The 22,713-nt window shown below is 36.9% G+C and overlaps 1 protein-coding gene across 7 annotated transcripts in view; it reads right to left on the bottom strand.

Moving 5' to 3' along the window:
* The window catches only part of CCDC91 (coiled-coil domain containing 91), a 182,910-nt gene that overhangs the window by 139,130 nt on the left and 21,067 nt on the right, over nt 1–22,713 (bottom strand). For all 7 annotated transcript variants that reach the window (XM_085233717.1, XM_085233727.1, XM_085233762.1 and 4 more), the window contains 5 exons: nt 20,073–20,134; nt 19,368–19,446; nt 14,367–14,536; nt 12,582–12,770; nt 9,936–10,040 (listed from right to left, as the gene is read on the bottom strand). In XM_085233717.1, coding sequence (XP_085089843.1) covers nt 9,936–10,040; nt 12,582–12,770; nt 14,367–14,536; nt 19,368–19,446; nt 20,073–20,102 — 573 coding nt within the window. In that variant the 5' untranslated portion in view covers nt 20,103–20,134. The remainder of the gene's footprint in view (nt 1–9,935; nt 10,041–12,581; nt 12,771–14,366; nt 14,537–19,367; nt 19,447–20,072; nt 20,135–22,713) is intronic.

Here is a 22,713-nt window from a genome sequence, read left to right as displayed (position 1 = left end):
CTGGGAATCTGTCCTTAAGAACAAGGGAGTGAAGTAGAGCTGGCAGATTTTTAAGGAAGCTTTCCTTAGGACCCAAGAGCTCTCCATCCCTTGGTGCAGGAAGTCAGGAAAGGAAGGCAAGAGACCAACATGGAGGAAATGGGACCTATTGATCAAACCAGAGGACAAGTAGAAAATGCACAGGTAATGGTAGCAGGAACAGGTAATCTGGGAGGAGTACAGGAACACTGCCAAGCTGTGTAGGAATGAGGTTAGAACGGCCATCTGGAACTGGACTTGGAAAGGGGTACAAAGAAGGATAAGAAAGGGTTATAGATAAACCCTTTTGGAAAAGGAAAGTCAGGAGTCCTCTAAACAATACAGGCAGGCTAGTAACAACAGACAAGCAGAAGGCTGAGGTACTCAATATTTTTTTTTCCCCCCTCAGTCTTCACTAGTGACTGCTCTACACATAACCATCAAGTGGATGATTAAGAAGGTGGGAACTGGGGGAATGATGCCCTTCTTGCTGTAAGTGAAGATCAGGTTTGCAACTGCCTGAGGAACCTGAATGTCCGTAAGTCTACAGGTCCTGATGAGATGCATCACAGTACTGAGCTAACTGGCTGGCACAGTCACAAAGCCACTCTCAGTCATTTTTTTGAAAAGTCATGGTGGTCAGGTGACGTCCCTGGTGACTGGAAAAAGAAAGGTAGAAAGGATTACCCAGGAAACTACCAACCTGTCAGCCTCACCTCTGTGCTGGGGAGATCATGGAGCAGATCCTCCTGGAAGCTACACTAAAGCACATGGAAGAGAGGGAGGTGGTATGGGATAACCATGGCTTCACCAACGGGAGGTCATCTCTAACCAACTGTATTGCTTTTTATGATGGTGTTAACTGCATCAGTCAACAAGGGAAGAGACACTTATGTCTTCAATCTGGACTTCAATAAGGGCCTTTAACATGGTCCTTTTCTCCAAAGTGGAAAGTTATGAATTTGATGGGTGAACTCTTCAGCAGATGAGGAACTGGTTATGAGCTTGAACCCAGAGAGCGGTAGTCAGTGGTTCAATCTCTGAATGGAGATCAGTGATGAGTGGTGTTCCCCAGAGGATCAGTACTGAGATCACTTTAACATCTTCATCAATGGCATCAACACTGGGATTGAGTGCACCCTCAGCAAGTTTGTGGATGACACCAAGCTGTGTTGTATGGTTGACATGCTGGAGGGACAGGATGCCATCTGGACAGATTTAGATAGGCTTGAGCAAACAAAGCCAAGTGCAAGGTCTTGCGCCTGGGACATGGCAACCCCTGCTATCCTGGTGGATGGCAAATGAGCCATCAGTGTGCCCCTGCAGCACAGAAAGCCAACCATATCCTGGCCTGCATCAAAAGAAGCGTAGCCAGAAGGTCAAGGGAGGTGATCCTATCCCTCTATTATGCGCTGTTGAGGTCTTACCTGGAGTACTGTGTCCAGATGCAGAGTCCTCAGTATAGGAGAGATGTGAACCTATTAGAGTGCATTCAAATGAGGGATGATCAAGTATTCACAACAATTATATTAATACTGTCTGATACTTTGCATTGAGCACAAACAGGACTCAAGCTGACACAGAGTTCTAGAGTTACTAGTTTTGTTTTTTGTTGCTCTCTTTTATGTTTTGACTAAAAAAAATAAAAATAAGTTTTGTTACTTACATAATTAGCAGTATTATACAGATTTGATGATCTTGAAGGTCTTTTCCAACCTGAGCAATATAGATCTATGATCTATAAATTATACGTGGCCCAAGACTATTTATCTTCACTCAGTGCAGCCCATTATCCAGTCCAACCTTCAACCCATTACCACCATGCTCAGTAAACCATGTCCCTAAGTCCACATCTACATGCTTCTTGAACACTTCCAGCCTTGTTAAGCTTCATACAATTGGCCTCAGCCCATGAATCCAACCTGTCTAGATCCCTCTGCAGGGCCTTACTACCCTCCAGCAGATCAACACTTCTTTCCAGCTTGGTGTCATCTGTGAACTTACTAAGGGCTGCTCTGAAAGTAATGCCTCCCATTTTATTATGTTGGCCCATGACATCAGAGGTGGATGTTGGTAGCGTGTGGCAGTAGAAGTTGAACCTTTCCAATAATATTCTGTTACATTCTGTTGCCATGCAACACATGGCAGCAGAGGGACAGTGCAAAATGGCATCTGACATGGAAGTGTCTACGAAGGAAAGATTTGTCACTGAATTCCTCCAAGTGGAGAGAACTACACCTACTGATGTTTACTGATGCTTGCTGAATGTTTATGGAGACCAAACAGTAGATGTGAGCACAGCAAGCCAGAGATGGCATGTTTCAGCAGTGGTGACAGCAACAGTAGGTCACCTCCACTGGTGCAGATTTTTTAGAAGCACAGCCTACAGGCTCTTATTCATCACTCATGCCAACAATAATGGTGGTAATTGTGTTGAAAACCAGTGTTTTGTAGCTAAGAATCTGCTCTATCACATGGTGTTACTGTGCTCTTGTATTTGTTGTAGTTTCGGTGGAAATAAAGAGGTATTACTTTCAGAGTGACTTATGTACAAAAACATTAACATTTTCAAATTTGGGATATTTATGAAGAACGTTATGTAAATTAGATACTCAATTTCCATGTAAACCAAAGGTATATTATATTAAAATTGCCTAAATTAATTATAGTGGTTCAACACAGCTAGTGTGCAAGCACAGAAACATTTATGTTTAATAGTACAGAAATAGAAAAGACAGCAAAATGGTATGGTATTTTCCATGTGTACATGATCTAGGTATGCCAGTCATCCCTAAACCTCCAGAGCCAGCTCAAGAAGAGGAACTGTTTTACAGCTTAACTTCCCAGTAACAGAAGAATCTGTATATTCAGAATTCAGCTGTTCTGTTTAATTGCAGCTTAGAGTATTTTCTATCCTCCTATTCTAATATGAACTGAAGTTAAGGTGGAGTTATTTAAAATTGAATGAAATTTTAACACAAAACAGGCTATAGCTATGCTTTTTTTTTGTGTGTGTGTGTGTGTGTGTGTGTGTGTGCTTTTTAGCATTATTATACCCTGTCATAGAATCACAGAATATTCCAAGTTGGAAGAGACCCATAAGGATTATCGAGTCCAACTCCTGTTCACACAGGACCACCCAAAAATGAGACCATATGTCTGAGCGCATTGTCCAGATGCTTGTTTAACTCTGGCAAACTCCATGCAATTACCATTTCCCTTGGGAACCTGTTACAGTGCCTGACAACCCTCTCAGTAAAGAACCTTTTTCTGATATCCAACTTGAACCTTCGTTGTTGCAGCTTCATGCCATTCCCTCAGGTGCTATTGCTGGGTCACCAGAGGATCAGCACCTGCCCCTCTGTTCACCCTCATGAGGAAGCCACAGTGAGGTCTCCCATTATTCTCTTATTCTCTAGGCTGAACAAACCAAGAGACTTTATCTGCTCCTCACACATCTTCCCCTCTAGACCCTTCACCAACTAAAGCAGGGCTTTTGATAAATCTTTGCAGGCCTCCTTTGGATACTCTCCAATAGTTTTATGTCCTTTTTGTACTGTGGTGTACAAAACTGCACACAGTACTCAAGGTGAGGCCATACCAGTACAGTGTAGAATAGGACAATTACTTCACTTGACTGGCTAGCAATGCTATGCTTGATGCACCTCAGGATACAATTGGTCTTTCTGTATGCCTGGGCACACTGTCTACTCATGTTGAACTTACTGTCAGTCAAGATCCCCCAAACCTCTTTTAGAGGGGAAGAAAGTTGTTGTTAAATTTCATGCAGTTGGTGATTGGCTAGCTCTCTAATTTGTCTAAATCTCTCTGCAAGGCCTCTCCATTCCTGATAGAGTCAACTGCTCCTCCCAATTTAGTACTGTCAGCAAACTTCATTTAAAACACCCTTCATCCTACATCCAAGTCATTTAGTAGAAGATTATATAGAACTAGCCCTCAAACAGAGTCGTGGAGAACCCCACTAGTGACCAGCTGCCAACCTGATGTAACACCATTTACTATGCATCTTTGGGCCTAAACCATCAACCAATTGCTCACCCAGCACATTACATTTTTGTCTAGCCTAAGCCTTTTGTCCAGAAGGATACTGTGAGAAACAGTAACGAAAGTTTTACTGAAATCCAAGGGGATTACATCAACTGGCTTCCCTTGGTTAAATAGATGTGTGACCTTGTCATAAAACAAAATTAACTTAATTGAACAGGACCTTCTCCTCATGAACCCATGATACCTGGATAATTTGATAACTGGAACAATGTTTGCCAGCTTCCAGTCAAATGAGACCTATCCACATTCTCAAGACTGTTGAAAAATAATTGAGAGAGGTCTCATGCTGACACTGGCCAGCTCTCTGAGTACCCTGGGATGAATTCTATTGGATGAATCCCATAGATTTATATGCATGCATATGGAGCAGTAAATCCCATGCAAGTTCAGTGTTGTCTGGGAATTGATTGTTACCTCAGTCACAGTCTTCTAACTCAGGCCATCTGAAGTGCCAGAGCCCATCATCAGTGTTGAAGACAAAAGTGAAGAAGTCATTAAACATCTCTACTTTGTCTAGGTCTCTGTTTATGAGATTACTGTTTTCATCAAGTAAAGAAGCCATGCTCTCCTTAGTCCTCCTTTTGTTGTTAAGGAATTCAAAAATAAAACCTTATGACTGTCCCCACAGTACTGGACAGCTTCAACTCTAACTGAGCTTTGGCCGCACTTATTTTCTCCTTATAACTGTGAACAGAATCCCTGCAGACTTCCCCATGTTGCCTGATCTTGCTTCCAGTGGCCATATGCTTTCTTTTCTCCACCTAAGCTATGAAAGAAGGTATCTGTTTAGCCAAACTGGCCTTCTGCCCTCTCTGTTTGACTTCTAGCATTTTTGAATTGCCTGTTTCTGTGCTCTCAAGAGCAGAAAGTGGAATTTTAAAATTGACCAGCACTGATGGACCCCAATGCTTCCAAAAGACATTTCCCAGGGGATCTTATTAACAACTTCCCTGAATAGCCTGAAATCTACTCTCGCTATATTCAGCATTGAGATTTTGGTGGCAGTTTTCCTCTTATCACTTACTTTAAATACAACCATTTCATGGCCACTATGGCCAAGATGGCCACCAATCTCTCCTTTATTAAATGGTCTTTAAGGTACCTTCCAATCTAAGCCATTCTAAGATTCTACTATGTTTTCCCTCATAATATTAGGCTTTATAATTTAAATGTCAGATTTAATGGAAACTCAATGAAAAGAATCCCCAAAAATCAACAGCTTCAGAAATAAACAGATGAAACATCATCTAATAAGAACAACGATTGTACTTATATTATCATGCAATTTAATTCCAGCTAAGAATTAATGCACAATCTTTGCATAATTATGTACTAATTCATCAACATTTTCTTCAGCATAGGCTTTCTTACCTTTCTAAAATGTTACTTAAATAAGGTTTCTACCTGATCTGCTTCTTTACACACAAGAACATTACTCAAGATGAAATAGTAGTATTGAACTAGTTAATTTTTTTAATCATGACTTTTTGCAGCAGTAGAAATATTATTAAACTGAAGTCACTGTCGCAATAAAAATTGCAGAGATGTTCCCTAAACAAAAATGGGTAACAGAAACAAAGGATTCCAAACAAAAACATCTTCAGTAAGTTCAAAAAAGAACTATGGATCTATTAAGTTAGAAGAATATACTTTCTTTTGGCAACTAACTTCTATTTCGAAAAGAAAGATCACACTACATCAAGTACATTGTGCTGTGAAATAAAATGAGCCTGCTTAACTTCCAGAAACTGTTGACGATGGGAAAAAAATGTGCATAACCACAACTGCAGTTTTCCAACTACAGTGCAGTACTCAAAAGTGTGTGGTAAATCAAAGAAATAGCAGAGGAAAAACATGATCCAGTTCTTAGTGAATCATCAAAAACTGTTGTCTGCCACTAGACCAAGGATCATAAGTCTTATCAGCTAAACAATCTGACCAAATAATTAAAGTTCCCACTTAGGCTAGAACTCAAGCACTATTTTCTCTTCCCGAACCAACTGTTCCTTTTATGATTTGTAAATTAGAGAATGCCACTTGCTAACAGGATTAAGAGAAAACAGATAATAAAAACTGAGAGATTCTTTTAATCTAAAGTATCATATTAAAGCTGAAGGGAACTACTATGTTCTACATGAATCTTATTAACACCTTTCTGCTTTTCTTGTTCATGTGACAGGTTTGAAATGTATCATGAAGGCTTTCAGTATTCATTGTGAATCTACCAGAATATCTTTTATGTTTGCATATACATTTTCCAGATATTTATAAAGAAACCTGCAATAATAAAAACTCATCTCCCAAAAACCTGCTTATATCCTTGTCACTCTCTATGACATTTGAAAAGCGGTGGCAATCACGTGAAACCCCTGGTGACTGGAGAAAAGGTAACATCATGCCCATTTTTAAGAAGGGTAAAAAAGATGACCCCTGGAACTGCCAACCTATCAGTCTCATCTCTGTGCCAGGGATGATCATGGAACAGATCCTCCTGGAAACTATGCTAAGGCACATGGAAGGCAGGGACGTGATACAGAAAACTAGCATGTCTTCACCAAGGGCAAATCCCTCTTAACCAACCTAGTGGCCTTATAAGACGGTGTCACTCAATCAATGGACAAGGGAAGAGCCACTGATATCATTTATCCGGACTTCAGTAAGCTTTTGACACAGTATCCTTCTCTCCAAATTGGAAAGATGGGGATTTGATGGGCGGACTGCTCAATAGACAAAGAACTGGCTGCAGGATCAAGTCCAGAGAGTGGTGGTCAATGGTTCAATGTCTGGATGGAGATCAGTGATGAGTGGTGTCCTCTACGGATCAGCGCTGGAGCCGAAATTCTTATAATATCTTCATCAATGACATTAACACCAAGTTTGCTGATAACACACCAAGCTATGAAGAGCGGTTGACACACCAGAGGGATGGGATGCCATTCAGCGGGACAAAGACAGGCTTGAGCAGTGGGCCCAGGTGAACCTCATGAAGTTCAACAAATCCAAGTGCAAGGTCTTGACCCAGGTGCAAGGCAACCCTCATTACCAATACAAACTGGGGGAATATAAAGACTGAGCATAGCCCTGCTGAAAAAAGACTTGGGGATACTGGTGAATGGGAAGCCAGAAATGAGCCAGCAATGTGCCCTTGCATCCTGGACTGCATCTAAAAAAGATAGGCCAGCAGGGCAAAGAAGGTGTTCCAGCCCCTTTACTTTGCAGTGGTCAGGCCCCACCAGGAGTACCGCATCCAGATGTGGAGTCCTCAGTATAGGAGAGACACGGACCTATTAGAGCACATTAAAATAATGTGTGGAATGGAACAGCTCTCCTATGAGGACAAGCTGAGTGAGCTACAGCTGTTCAGCCTGGAGAAGAGAAAGCTGAAAGGAGACCTGATAGCAGCCTTTCAGTATCTAAAGGGGAAAATATAGGAAAGAAGGGACAGACTCCTTAGCAGGATCTGTGGTGATAGAACTGGGGGAACTGGCTTCAAGCTCAAAGAAGGTAGATTTAAGTTAGATATAAGGAAAAAATCTTTTACAGTGAGAGTGGTGAGGCACCGGAACAGGTTACCTAGCATTGTGGTTGATGCCCCATCCCTGGAATGAGGCTGGATAAGGCCCTGGGCAAACTGATCTAGCTATGATGTCCCTGTTCTCTGCAGGGAGTTAGACTAGATGGCATTTAAAGGTCCCTTCAAACTCTAAGGATTTGGTTATTCTATCTTCCTATTCAATTGCTTTCATATGGTACAGATAGCTGCAAGATAGTTTTAAACTATGACTACAATTCATAGCTTTTCTTGAATGAATATTTACAATTGAAGAAAAGCATGATCAAGTGACTAATGAATTCCAGAGCTTCAAGCACCTATTATTTATAAAACTAAAAAGAATTCAGAGAATGAAGTGGAAAAACTTATTGAACAAAAAAGATGAAGTCTGCATTCTGGTTCTGCTACTTATCTTAAAATTGTAAAACTCCATATTTACATCTTGCTATTTTGTATTCTCTGAGAAACACAAATGTATTTAAAAAAAAAGTCCCGGGAGTTTCCCATATTTTTATGGAACATGAAATGATAAGGTGACTGACAAAACTTCTCACAAAAACCAAGTATTTTGTATTTGTTTGCAAGAGAGAAGGCAAAAATGTGTGTCTAAAAAGTTAAGACCCTTTCTAACAACATTAAAGCTTACCTTTAAGTCCTACCCCCACACTTCTGCCACTGTGTAGAAGCAGTCTACGATTGGAAAATATTTAAAACAAAAAGCAACATCTTGATCAGTAGGGCAGTAGGGAAAACTTAAGCTGAGACTAATACTGGAAAAATAGCCCCTGTGATCATCCAATGAAATCACTCCAAACCAGACCTGCAAAGCCAATAAAGCCTATGAAATCACAAAAAAAATAACCGGCTAAGTTGTCAAAGTCAGACTAATGAAATCTTCTCAGAACTAAATACAACAAACTCACAACAACAATAGCAACAACGAGTCTTATCTAAACATTACCTGCTTTAAAGATCTGATCACTCTGGTTTGGCTCCAAACCACCTTTTGCAAATACAAAATACACTGAAACTTCTGGCATCTGTGATTAACAGTCAGTTAATTTAGGAAGTATAAAACAGCATGAAGTAATGCTCTTTCAGATGTATTACATGCTAGATCTATCATTTACAACAATTGTTACCATCAAATATTAGAATAAACATACACAAGGAATTAAGTCATAGAATGGTTTGGTTGGAAGGGACCTTTAAGATCATCTAGTTCCAATCCCCCCCTGATAGGCAAGAACACCTCCCACTAGACCAGATTGCTCAAAGCTCCATCCAGCCTGACCTCCAGGGTGGGAGTATCACAGCCTCCCTCACTGTGCAACCTGTTCCAGTGTCTCACCACCCTCATTTCTTCCCAGTATCTAGTCTAAAACTACCTTCTTCCAGTTTAAAGCCACTTCCCCTCATCCTGTTGCTACATGCCCTTCTAAAAAGTCCCTCCCCAGTTTTTCTGTAGGCCCCCTTCAGATACTGGAAGGTCACTATAAGGTTTTCCCACAGCCTTCTCTTCTCCAGGCTGTAGGGTCCCAACTCTTAGTCTGTCCCTGTAGGGCAGGTTCTCCAGCCCTGTGACCATCTTTGTGGCACTTTTCTGGATCAACTCCACATGTCCTTCTTGTGCTAGAGGCCCTAGAACTGGATGCAATACTCCAGGTCTCCAAATTTATGCACATTCATAGCACAGGACTCAAGAATAATTTCGGTTAACTGTCTTAACCTGTCACAAAACTATCCCAGAATCATCACCACACTCTTAAAGTCAACAGAACTAATAATTGGCTGTTTCTACCATAAAAAAAAGTTCACTCACATCTGTACTCTGTATCTGCCAAACTTATTCAGTGTGTGCCACAGATATTGTCCTCTGTGTCGTACAAGCCAAAGAAGAAAGACAAAAGCAATTGGCATTACAAGCAGTACAAGCTTCAAGAAATTCATTTTAACTTGCAGCTTTTAGAAACATGACTCACTTTTGTTCTCTAATCTGATTTGACCATATCCAGAAGACAAAATACACGAGTTTTCCTAACAAGTTAAAGGTTATGACTTTTTATCTGTTGCTCTTGAAAACAATAGAGAAACGGACAGATACTTGATGCATGATGCAGGCTATTAAACCTATATTCCTGCTAACGTAAAAATTAAGTTTTGATTTGAAGACCCTAAAAATTCTTCAAATTCTGGAGCAGGCCTGTAGGTACTGAGAGGATTAGTTCAACATAAACATACTTCACACAGAACACTTGAAAATACAAGCATATTGCAAGAAATGAAATGAAATTACCTGAAGTATCTTGTAATGATCTTGATGTGAAAGAGCTTTCTCTTTTTTCTCCTTCAAGAAATTCATTTCTTGAACACTATGTTTTTCCAGTAAATATTCTAATTCCTGTAAAGATTACGAAATATAATAGGAGAAGTAAAAGTGTTTGTGAGCTGTGAAAATACAGATTTAGGTCATTGTTCCAACTAGCTTCAGTTCTGAAGACAATAACATTTTCTTAACATCAGAAGATACTTAAAGTTAGGTATTTCCACATTTTAAGTGGTTTCTGTCTTTCTATAGTTGAAAACTTTATTAAATACCTTTAGAAAATGGTTTCACTAAGAGGCACCTCCATCTCCAAAATGACTAGAATCTTAACCAACTCCCAGCATGAACCAGATAAGTAGAAGGAAAATGGCACTAATAACTACTAATTTCCAAAATTATTTGCTGTACAAAAAGCTAAAGACCATTTTTTTTTCCCCATGTACCTGTTGCTCCTACCAAACGCTTCCCTATAAATAAGCTGTGGGCACCTTTCAGTTGTTCAAGAACAACTATTTTCTCAGCCACTGAAGAAGCCAATTTAGAAACAAATGAGCAGCCAAATCACTGGATAGCTATTCAAAAAAAAAAAAAAAAAAAAAAAAAGATGGTCAAACGGAGGACAAAAGGAGCAGGTAAGCTTAGCTCACTCCTGCATTTGGATGAAATAAGGACACCATCTGAGATTCAAAGTCTGATTCAAGCATAGAGAAACAGACTTTGCAACACTTCTTTATGTAGAGCAGGCATATCCAACCCACAGCCCATGGGCCACATGCAGCCCTGCCCAGACCCATCCTGTGGCCTGCTCCCTCCTTCCTGATACCATCATGGTGATCGTTCTCCCCCACTGTGTGGCCCAGCCTGGCCCCAAGTGTGTGCCCATCACTCAGCAACAACAAACAATCAGTGTGTGATGGGCACTTTTGGGGCTGAAATCAGCACAAGGTGGGGCAGAGGGAGAGAGTGGAGCGCACAGTGCAGTGTTAAGGCAAAAAATTGTATGCATTTTGATATATTGGCTATATACAGTCCTTTGAACAGTGAACAATATGCAGCCTTGATTTTCATTTTGACAAAGGTATTTGTCAAAAGGTTTAAAGATTGCTTAGAAAATCATCATCTTTTTTCCATATATTTACAACTACATTTTCAGTTGATACAAATACATTACTTGCAAGTTTTCAAATGGAATATACAGAGTTGCAATCAGACATTCAACTCAAAGAAAGAAAATCTGATAATGTCTCTCTACTAGACTTTAATAAGACCTTTCTGATGAAAGAAAAATATCCCTTGCTTCACAATCACACCTTATCCATGTCATCACTTTTTTGGAAGTACATGTATTTCTGATCAGCTGTTTTTAAGGGTGAAGGACAAGAGTGAAACTTTGATGAACAAACACCTTGAGAGCTCACTAAGAAGTGCAAACATTTTCAATGAACCAGTGATGTATTAGTTCCACAAAAACAAAGCCAAATATCTCATGAGTTTTAGTGGCCCTTTTTAAATTTTTGTTTTTGAAACATTAAAAATGTAGAACAAGGTTTGTCAGTTATATAATATTATTAAAGTGGCTCAAGATAATTCCTCATCACTCGATGAGGTCCAGGGAAGCCAAGAGATTGGACATCCATGATGTAGTGCTTATTTCTTTGTATGTCTCTCTTATAATCTGTATTCATGCTACCCTTACTTCCCTTTCAGCATGCTCTCAACTTCTGGCAATATCAATTCACACTAGATCTTCCCAATCTTGTCTTAATTACTCATCTCCATCTTCATTTTTATTTTCAACAAATCACTCCCTTCTTCCCTAGCACACCTTGGTTGCTATCGATGGATAGTATTAAGTATACAACAAATTTAATTTTCTTGTGGTAAGAGACATGGGCTGAGTTAATGTCTCAAAAACTAGGCAGGAAAAGAAGATGTTGCAGTCACCTGCAGGATCACCTGTGAGAGACTGAGGTGTTGCCCAGCCCCTCCCCTGGAAGATCCTAGAACAACAGACTGAATATATGTGAATCAGATTATAAAAAGGTATAAACACCACTGGATGACCACATCTGTCACCAGAGACCATAGCTGGATCATCTTTTTCTCCTTTTCACTTCGCTTTCACTGTTGTAATTCTGCTGAGTCTTAAGTAAATTTGTGATTTGTCTCAAGTAATTGTCATTAGTCTTGGTTACCAAACAGGGAATTAAAAAAGTAATCTCACCCTAGTCTCCAAGAGGATAGGACACTTACTCTCCAGCGTCTCAATGACCTTTGATTTATTCAGATACACAACAACAAGCACAATCCTACTTGGTACTCTACAATACTCAGTGTGGAAGCAACATGAATTTAGTTACCAGATCTCCCAAGAAGAATTAAAAAAAAAAAAAAAAAAGCATTATATTCGTATAGACAGCCAAAGGCACTTCCAGCTTCAGAGACCACACACACTCCCAAAACATTGTTAAGACTTCGTACCATATGACTTCACGCTGAGACATTTTGTCTTTTAAAAACTGGCTCAATTTGGTTATTTTCTCTTAGAGAGCTTTGTAAATGTAAGATTTTATTATTATTATTTTATTTTATTTTTTACAGAAAAAAGAAACATACCTTTTTAATTTTTAATTTTTCTTCTTCAGCAGCACAAAGATTGATTTCTAGATTTGCTAGAGTTTGTTGAAAGCAGCTCTTTGATTCGTTTGTTCTCTGTGTCTGAGCATCATCCATAGCAATGGATGATGTGACTAAAGACTTATCTTCTGTTAAATTCAAAGAGGCAACTGGAATATCTACTTGAATCTAATTTACAAGGAAAACAAAATGGTAAAAGAGATAGCAAAGAGAATTTAATATTCTGGTCAAGTTAAATTTCATTTCTAATTGAAATTACAGATCTTAATAAATGTAAACATAGAGGTTACTTATTTGTAATCATACTTTGTTGACATCATACATGTGAGAGGGTGCACGGATAAATGTGCTAGCCAAAAAGAAAGCTCCAACAATGGAGCAGTAGTTAGAAATTCTACTCGCATTCAGATCAATTCTTCACATCTCCTCCATTGCCTTTTCAATAAATACTTTGAGGAAGGCTTTTGAGGAGGCTGACATCAGATACTTCAGTTCTGAATGAGGTCAAAACACTAAAAATATGTGAAAAGGGGACAAGAATGAAACAAAATCATTGGTCTCAAAGCATCAGGCTTACAGGGAAATAAACTCTGTGGATTAGTCACTCCTTGTTTTTCATCCAATGAAGAATACAAACAGTAGCCATAGCAAGTGAAGTGATTAAAATAGATTGTAATTAAAATCAGAATACATTTTTTTAACCAAAATAAAAATACTGAGACTGCACCAACAGAATAAGAGTAACTGAGACATGTCTGCAACAGTTAGCTAATGCTATTTCTGTAAACTGCACAAGTACAAGAACTGAAACAGAGGCCTCTTGAATATACTACCTAAGACAGAGAGTACATTAACAATACCATACTTTCAGCAAAGCATAAAAGTAAATTAGGTGAAATTTTAAATATTTCATGGTACAATTAACAGAAGATACGGCTTCATTTTCTTTTCCTACTTGAAAAAAAAAAAAGGAAAAAAATAGAAATACCTTACTTGTTTGTATAGCTGTAGAGGAATTTCAAAGGAAAAAAGCTAGTACATTAACTTCAGCTACCAGTGCAGTGATAGGACAAGGGGTAATAGTTTCAAACTAGAATGAATTATTTACTCAGAGGGTGGTGGAGCACTGGCACATGATGCCCAGAGAAGCTATGAATACATCGCCTCTGGAGGTGTTCAAGGCCAGGTTGTATGGGGTTTGGGCAACCTGATCCAGTGGGAAGTGTCCCTTCCCAGGGAGGGGAGGGCTGCAATTAGATGATCTTTAAAGTCCCTTCCAAACCAAGTAATTCTGTCATTCTTTGATTCTCTGAATTTAAGAGAAAAAATAAAATTCATTCTAATTAAGGGGAAAAATAAATTCTCTATCTGTAATATCACTTAAGAATTAAACAGAAATATATCTTTACAGATTTAACTGTAATATATATGCACACACACATATATTTATAGAAATTTTTGCTACCGGTTCCTATTTTCATTCCTAGTATTATAAACAGACCTTTAATATACTTATCACTCTTGCAGTCCATACAAAAACCAATATGGAATCTCCCAATTAAAAGACTCAAACACTATTTTCCTATCTTCCACACTCCTACGGAATCAAAAGTTATTTTACTTGAGAATCTAAATCACAAAAAATCAAAGGGCCAGCATTTGCTCTTAAAACACAAACTAAATTTGTATAGAAAAAATGTAACGCTAAGATATTTAATACATCAAGTTCTCTTGCTGAAATACAGATTATGATTGCTGCTTTACCTGTTCTTCAAAAACAGCTGAGTTTATCACATTGTTGGCTGTCTGAATAGATGTTGCCACATTATCACTTGATAAAGCAAATGAGTCAGAAGGATCCAGGAAGGATGAAGGCACACAGTGCTCCAGAAGAACATCAGGAGAAACATTCTGAGCTATATGGACTTCAAACTCTAGTGCAAGAAATAGAAACAGAAAAACAACAAACAACTTGAAGATGCACTCAAAAATTATGTTTCTGGAATCTAAACATATCACAGTAGCAAAAAGTTTAAGGAGTCATAGTCAAATAAGACTATGTAACTTTCACAAACTAATTGCGCTGAAATGTAACTCCATAGAAAGTTCTTTTATTTTTAAGTACTACCATATTAACAATATGCAAATTTGTACAGTCACACTAAATTTAGACTTGTAACTTACACAGAGGTTTCAGGAGGCAACCGCCGTCCTTAACTATTGTCTCTTCTCAGAGCATTTTGGTTTCAGCATGATCTCAAATCAGTTTAAGTCAACTGTAAAAACATATTTGCAAGTTCCTAACTTTTATAAATTTTTACCAAGACACTTGACAAAAGCAAGTTTTCATTTTAGAACAGATAAAAAAAATAACAATATCGTTATCTTTTGATAACTTTATAGTTGATAACTTTACAGCTAGTAAAGCAAAAATGTAATTAAATATTGGTGAGTTCTTTCATAGCAATTGCCGTTTATACTGCAAGAAAAGGAACAGAGGATATTTACCAACCCTGCACTACAGAAACTAGAGTGCTTTTACGACAGATTCAGATACACACTAAGTAAAAAGAAATCCTTGCTTACTTTCTTAATTTAACAACAAAATCCTATCATCTTTTATTTTCACAATTCTGCCCATACAATACATACATCGCTGAAAGTAATACATCGTATTTACATCCATGGAAACTACAACAGATACAGTGAGCATAATAATACTATTTGATGGAGCAAGTTCTCAGCTACAAAACACTATTTTTCAATATAGTCACCAACATTAGCCATGCATTTTTGTCAGCAATGAACAAGAATCTGCACACTGTGCTTCTAAAAATCTGCATGGCTGTCCAGAATCCGCTGTGACTTGTCTTTCACGTCACTGTCACCACTGCTGAAACCAACCATCCTCCTCTTCATTGTACTAGCATCCACTGTTTGGTCTGCATAAACATTCAGCAAGCATCAATGAATGTCAGTGGGTGCTTTTTTTCCCGCAGTAAGTAATTCAATGATGCATTCTTGCTTTATAGGTACTTCCATGTCAGATGCCATTTTGTCAGACTGCCCTCAGTTGCCATCTGTCACATGGCAACAAAATGTAAGGAAACATTGGTGGGAAGATTCAACCTCTACTGCCATACCACCAACACCTGCCTCTGATGTTGCTGGCTAACATAACAAAATCAGAGGCATTTCTTTTGGGATATTTATGTCAGCACAGATGTTAGGGCCATTAAGTATTTCATGAAAGAAAAAAATCTACTAAAATAACATTTTCTTTGAAATCATTTAATGACTAAATGTTGACAGTATTATCCTGAAACTTCTGACATAAAGAGGCCTTTCTGCTTGAGTCTGTGCAATCAGAAAGTATATGCAGTTGCATTAGAAAAAATAGCTCACACTAATATATCTGGTGAACTGTAGAGATTACCTGAGGAAGGCTCAGATTCTCAAAATCATAGCTGAATGAATTGCATTCATACACATACATAGAACAAGTAAACATATACATTGGCCTAAAGGCATTCAAAATGACAAATCTGTTCCTTGAATCCAGTATGCCATGTTCCACCTTCTTTACCTTCCCCATTTTAGGATTCAGGTTAAGAAAGATGCAAACCTTTATCTATGAAAAAGAAAGAAGACTACATAACAGAAAATCATCAGAGTGTTAGGTAAAGCAAGAATGTATTTTGATACATGGAGAGGAAAAAACAAACAAAAAAGGGAAACTGGATGAAAATGCTAGAGAAAGTATTTCAAAAATTAAAAAAAGAGAACAGTTTAGGTAACCAAGACCAACAAAAACAGACTTGGAAACAGCAGTATTTTTAACTCTTCTCCATAATCTTAAATGCGACCTTTTAGGCTTTTCCTTTATGTAACATAAGTTATCTGTGAAATCCACTAAAAGATTCTATTTAACTTTTTCCTGCCCTTCCAAATGTCTGTTCACAAAGAAAAGGCAGTTTTCTAAAGCCATTACCTCCTCTATTAGTTCAAATGACAGAGGTGAAGACAGAGAACACTAGCTTTTGAGTTGCTAAAAAAAAAAAAAAAAAAAAAAAAAAAAAAAACAAAAAAACCAACAATAAGGTCTCAGTTTTATGCTGTCACTTGATACCCTGACTTTCAGCTGAAATCTGTTTCCAATAGATGGAACATCAACTAAAGTAACATACCAGATAATTCTGACTGAGCAGACAAGATGTTTCTGTGATTAAAACTGTTAGCTCAAACAGAAAAACCTAGTGCAACACTGATTCCCAAGTTGTTACCATTCATACTTTGGTTATGATTACTAGAATACAGCCATTGTTCAAACAAATAATCTATCACAAAAGTAAAAAAAATGAGACTGGGACACATAAGACAGCTTTTCAAATAAAACTTTTTTTGTGGAACTTTCTATAATCAAGTTGAGCTTTCAGTGACTTTCAATAATAAAAGTTTAAAATTTTGAGGAGAAAGAAAAAAAACAAAAAATAAATTCAAAAAAATCTCAACTCCTCAACTGTCAAAATAAAGCCTGGAAAACAAGGAACAACAAATGATACCCACTCTGAACACTATGGTTTCAACTAAACACATGACCCACATGATCTTACAGAAAACAAGGAAAAAAGGCAAGCCACTAAGGTATCTTTTCTTTTTCCCTCTTTTTTCTTTTTTCTTTTTTTTTTTTTTTTTTTTTTTTTTTTTTTTTTCCTAACAAAGCTTTTCCTTTCAGCAGCATGGACTCATCATTCTAGGAAAATCTAATTAATATTTGTTATGTCTGTAATTCAAGCTCTCTTAATTCTTTTTGTGTGTGTGTGTGTGTGTGTGTGTGTGTGTGTGTGTGTGTGTGTAAAGGTGATATGAAATTGCATTAGTATTTTAGTTCAGCTTAAAACATCCTTATGAAGATCATCCTTCAATCCTGAACATAATATTACACTTAAGTTTCTTACATTATTATGCTTATGTTTTGTACTCCTGGATCGCATCTTGCTGTGTTTTCTTTCCAAGAGATCCTGAAGTGTTTAACATCCCTCTGAGGGATGAAGTAAGCTGAAGAAGGCCTCAATTAGAGCAGGCAAATGCAGCAGTGTCAGCTGTGTCGGTCTGCCCATTAATCCAGACTCATAAATTCATGACTGACTGCCTACCCCAAAACAGAGTTCTGTGCCTTCCAGCTATTCTCTTACATAAAAGGATACTCCCTGCACCAGCTTTCGATTCTTAAAGGGCCTCCCCTTCATCCATTCCAACATTTTAGACACTCAAGCTATCTCCATCATTTTGTCTGAGATCATAGTTCTCCACACAGCCTTCTAATTGCTCCAGTTTGATCATCACATACTGTGTTTCAGTGTATCAACCACTTCAGAGAGGCCCCATTTGTACCGATTTCTCAAAAGAGAAATGAGAGCTCTGCTAATAATGCTATTCTACATGCATTCACTTATTTAAGTGTGCATACCTGGGGTGATCCCAGTTCAACATCTTTTCTATTTCCATCCACTCAGACCCTTTGCTTGTCACTGTATTCACCATTTCCTCAGTCACTCCTCCCCATCTCCTAGTTTAAAATTTCATGAACTTGTTTTGCTTTTATTTTTTTCAGGTTCACATATTACTGTTAACAAACAAGAAAAAGAATTTATGCCATATCAGTTCAGAATACAGTCTGCATTACAGATTAAAACTAAACTTTCACTTACATCATGTGATAATACACCTGCATACAGGTACAAACAGGGTTTTTCTTTCAGAGTAACAAAATTAAGTCTTACAAAAGGAAAGCAGACTGATTCATAAGAGTCTACATACATTGCTCTGAAAGTAATGAGTCCTATTTATATTCATGGAAATTGCAACAGATAGAAAGAGCACTGTTTGATGGAACAGATTCTCAGCTACAAAGCACTATTTTTCGACACAGTCACCAACATTAGATACACGTTTTTGTCAACAATGAACAAGAGCCCATACACTGTTTATAAAAATCTACATGGCTGTCCAGAAAGTGGTTTATCTTTCACATCGCTGTCATTACAGCTGAAATGCACCATCCACCTCTGAAACCCACCACTCATCACCTCGCTGTGCTAACATCCACTGTTTGGCCTCCATAAACATTCAGCAAACATCAATGAATGCCAGTTGGTGCCATTTTTCTGCATGGAGGAATTCAGTGACACAGCTTTGCTTCATAGACACTATCACATCAGACATCATTTCATCAGACTGCTCCTCTGCTGTCATCTGTCGCATGGCAGCAAGATGTAATGGAATACTGGTGGGAAGGTTCAATCTCTACTGCCATATCACCAACATCTGCCTCTGACATTGTGAGCCAACTTAATAAAATGGGAGGCATTACATTTAGATGAGCCTTCATTCTCAGCTCTTGCAACCAAACCCTCCGTACTCAAAATTGAGAGTTTTCTTTGAGTAAAGCAGTGCTTTTTTTTTTTTTTTTTTTTTTTTTTTTTTTTTAAGTCCATAGTTGACTTAAGGGCCAATCAGAATTTTAATTGGATAAACTATACTTATCTTTCTCACTTGTATTTCTCAATAAAGTGCAACTTCAAGAAGTACAGCTTCTGAAAATAATTACTCAGAAACATTCTTATGCCAATCTTTCACTCCTGTCCACTATTTTATTGCATATATACACTCATACACTAGCATTTACAATGAACAGAGAACAGTAACACATTATTAACAATTTTAACCCTGGGTTTTTTATTTATTGTTTTTCAAAATCAATACCTGTAGGAAATGCTGCCCATGGAATAGCAGGAGATGTAGTCTGCTTGTCACCATTTCCACAATCATAGCTCTCTGCTGCCTAGAAACACAGAAAAAAAAATTATACCTTTTATAAAATGCTTAATGTTTAAACACTTATTTACCAAAGTTTTCATATAGTAGGCAGGAATGTAAGTTTCAAAGTAATTTATCTAATTGCACTGAACATGCATCTTATTGTCAGAAAACTATAGAGTTGAGTCAAATATAAATAATCTACAAAGCACGTACAAGGAGAGCGTGTTAGAACCGGAGAAGTAAAAACTTAGTCAGCAATATAAAAATGGCTGAGCAATGAAACAACATAAATGTAGTAGTATAAAAGACCAAATACATGGTATGTATAGAGGTATGAGATACATGTTTATTGCTGAACAAATATCAGCTATGTTTAACAAACAGAAATTTAGTTTAAGAAGATTTATGATACTTGAGAATACAATACTTAGGAAGTTAAAGATTAAATAAAATCTATTTATCATCCCCTGCTTCAATACAACTCCAGAATAAAATATTAGTCTGCATTACTAAACTACGTAACTATTAATTTGACATTCTCATGAAGTTAACAAAATTAACAGAAGCACAGGTGTAATATATTTCTTGAAAATACTGTCAAAACTGTTTCCACATAAACAATTAGGTTTCAAAATTAAATCAGCATACCTCAAATCCTCCAAAATCATCATCATCCATTTTTCAACAAGTACTACAGTATGGTAGAAATCCTGATTTAAAAACAAAACCAAAATCACCAATTATTTATATCCTGTTTACAACGCAATACTGTGTAGGAAAATGAATACACTTCATTGGTCAGTTTCATAACACAAATATGTTAATTTTATGCTCAACTAGGAGTCAAAAGAAAAAAATTGACTCCTATATTGTAACTCAGTTAAATGACAGATGAATAAACACTTGGATACAAATTCCTAACTCATCTATTGTGCTCTTCCTAACCCTATCAACTTCACATTCAGAAAAGAATTAACTCCAACTCCACAAGTTATCTGAAATCATCATGTACAAGTTCTACAAAAGATCAAGAGTCTTATAAAAAAGAAATTAAAAAAAATTCACATAGATGTTACAAGGGCTAGAGCTGCAAGATTTCTTTTAAGAAGCAAATTTTTATTGATACAAGTAAAAGAGGTTTGAACTTTTAAGTTAAAATATGAAAATCTTCAAGAGAAAAGATAAGCACAATATTGAACTTTTCAAAATAAGACAATAACAAATGCTTTTTAAGATGGGATAATGGAAAAAGTTAATTTAAACTTATGTCTATTGCTCTGAAACATAGCAGTCAATTCTCTAGTACCTACATAAATGATACTAGCAGCAACATAATGCAGTTTATCTGAATATTTAAAAAAAAAAAATCAAACAATTTCAGACCATTAGATTCTGAAATGAAGAATTTTCTTAATTAATAATGAACATAACTCAATTTAATGATACAGAAATATGCAGTATAATTTACAGTTCTGTGATAGGGAATTAAAATATAAAAACAGTGTCTATTCTTAAGTTGCCTTTCCAAATCAGCACTGTAATTAAATCAAATATGTTTCCTGCTTTTCCCATTTATTCTTAGCTGTCAGCACAAACTGCAGTTCAGAAAAATCTTGCAGTGAATTTCTGGAAATCTTTTTGCTACCACAAAGGTCCTCCTCTAGGTTTCATGTAGGGGTTGATTTAGATTTTACAAACTGAGCAGCATTTTTGAGTTGTAGCCCTAAATTCTGTGGTATTTTGAAATATTTATAGTTAAGCTGACATTCCTTTTACAAAACTGCAGGATAAGTTACATTGCTAATGAAAGTAACTCAAGATATACGTGGCTGTTCATGGAAGGGTATTATAAGTAAATACAGTGAAAAAAATTCACCATGATATGTAAATGAAGGATGATAGAAAAAGACACATAGCTTTTTTTTTTAAATGTCAAAACACTTGCAAAGTTAATTGACTCCAGTTTATAGGATGGAGAAACTTCATACTATGAAAGCACATCTTCAGAAACAGAAGAATTCAAAAGGTTTGGAGGACATCTCCAAATTTCTGTTAAACTGGATACCTTTAGTTTATATCCTCTGTTGAAAAACACTACCAGGAAAAGCTTAAATAAACATCTTCAGAACTTTAACATATTTATTTCCGACTTCTTATTGATAAATTTCAAGTAAATCACTATAAAATGTAAGTAGATCTGGTTCACCTAAAAAAGAGCATGATCCAGGATTTACTTTTGATTTTCAGAACTACACATCTTTTTAGGGACTGCAAATGTTTAGTTTGTTTCTGAGGGAGAAAGTGATTGGGTATTTCTCCAGTCAGTATTAATCTTCACTGGTCCGATATTCATGCATTCTGTTAACATTCAGAACTTGAATATGCTATTGAAAAATATGAAATATGCAAAGAAGTGACAGCAACTAAAGTGAAATTGGAACAGCACTGCAAAATCAAGGCAGCCATGTATAAATGAGAAAGTGAACATACACTACTAAATGGCATTCCAACACAAGTTGGCAATTATAAAATTTAACCTGATCTTTAATCTGAGGTACTAAAAGGAATCTGAAAAATCTGGATGAATTATTTTTACTATAGAAGGCTGCTATGTTAAATGCTCTTCTTGATTTAAGAAGAGCTTCATTGTGGAAAAGAATGTAAATTGCTATATATGTAAAATCATAGGAACACTCAATAAACTGCTTTCTGTTTAATTTGAATTAAAACATACAATAGTATTAGGTCTTTCGGCATTAATGATTATTGAAGCACTTCTAGTTTCATTTAACCCTGTATATAGCCTGATTTACTTTGCAATAGGAATTTTTTTTAATATACTTAATACACTTGATTCAGCTAACAGAAGTGTTTCTGTGAAAAGATGAAACGGCTTTCTTAACTCTTACTTTTGTTGATGTACTTGGAAAACTCCAAACTAACTGCTATAGAATAAACTCAATCTAAAAACACATTCCTGAAGTATATCTAATACTTTCAGTATTTAGCACCTTAACAAGAACTTTTAAAACTACATAATAGTAACGTTCTAGACCTATTAAAAGAAACAGCGTTCATGTAGCAATCAGAGCTAAAATTTTTAAAAAGGCAAATGACAATTTTATCTACACTACACATCATGGCTTCAGGTCCCATAGGTTGTACTAGAAGTTACTTGAAAGTGCCACATTCCAAATAGCAGATTTTCTCACCATAGAGCAAGAGATACTGTCTTTTTCTCAGAACCAGTTGTTAAATCTCAACAGGATAAAGTACATTCCACATTTAG

This window comes from Meleagris gallopavo, chromosome 1 (assembly GCF_905368555.1).
Source record: "Meleagris gallopavo chromosome 1, MGAL_WU_HG_1.1, whole genome shotgun sequence".
Classification (NCBI taxonomy): domain Eukaryota; kingdom Metazoa; phylum Chordata; class Aves; order Galliformes; family Phasianidae; genus Meleagris; species Meleagris gallopavo.
The sequence above is the reverse complement of the archived record's forward strand: the minus strand, read 5'-3'. Positions and strand labels throughout refer to the sequence as shown.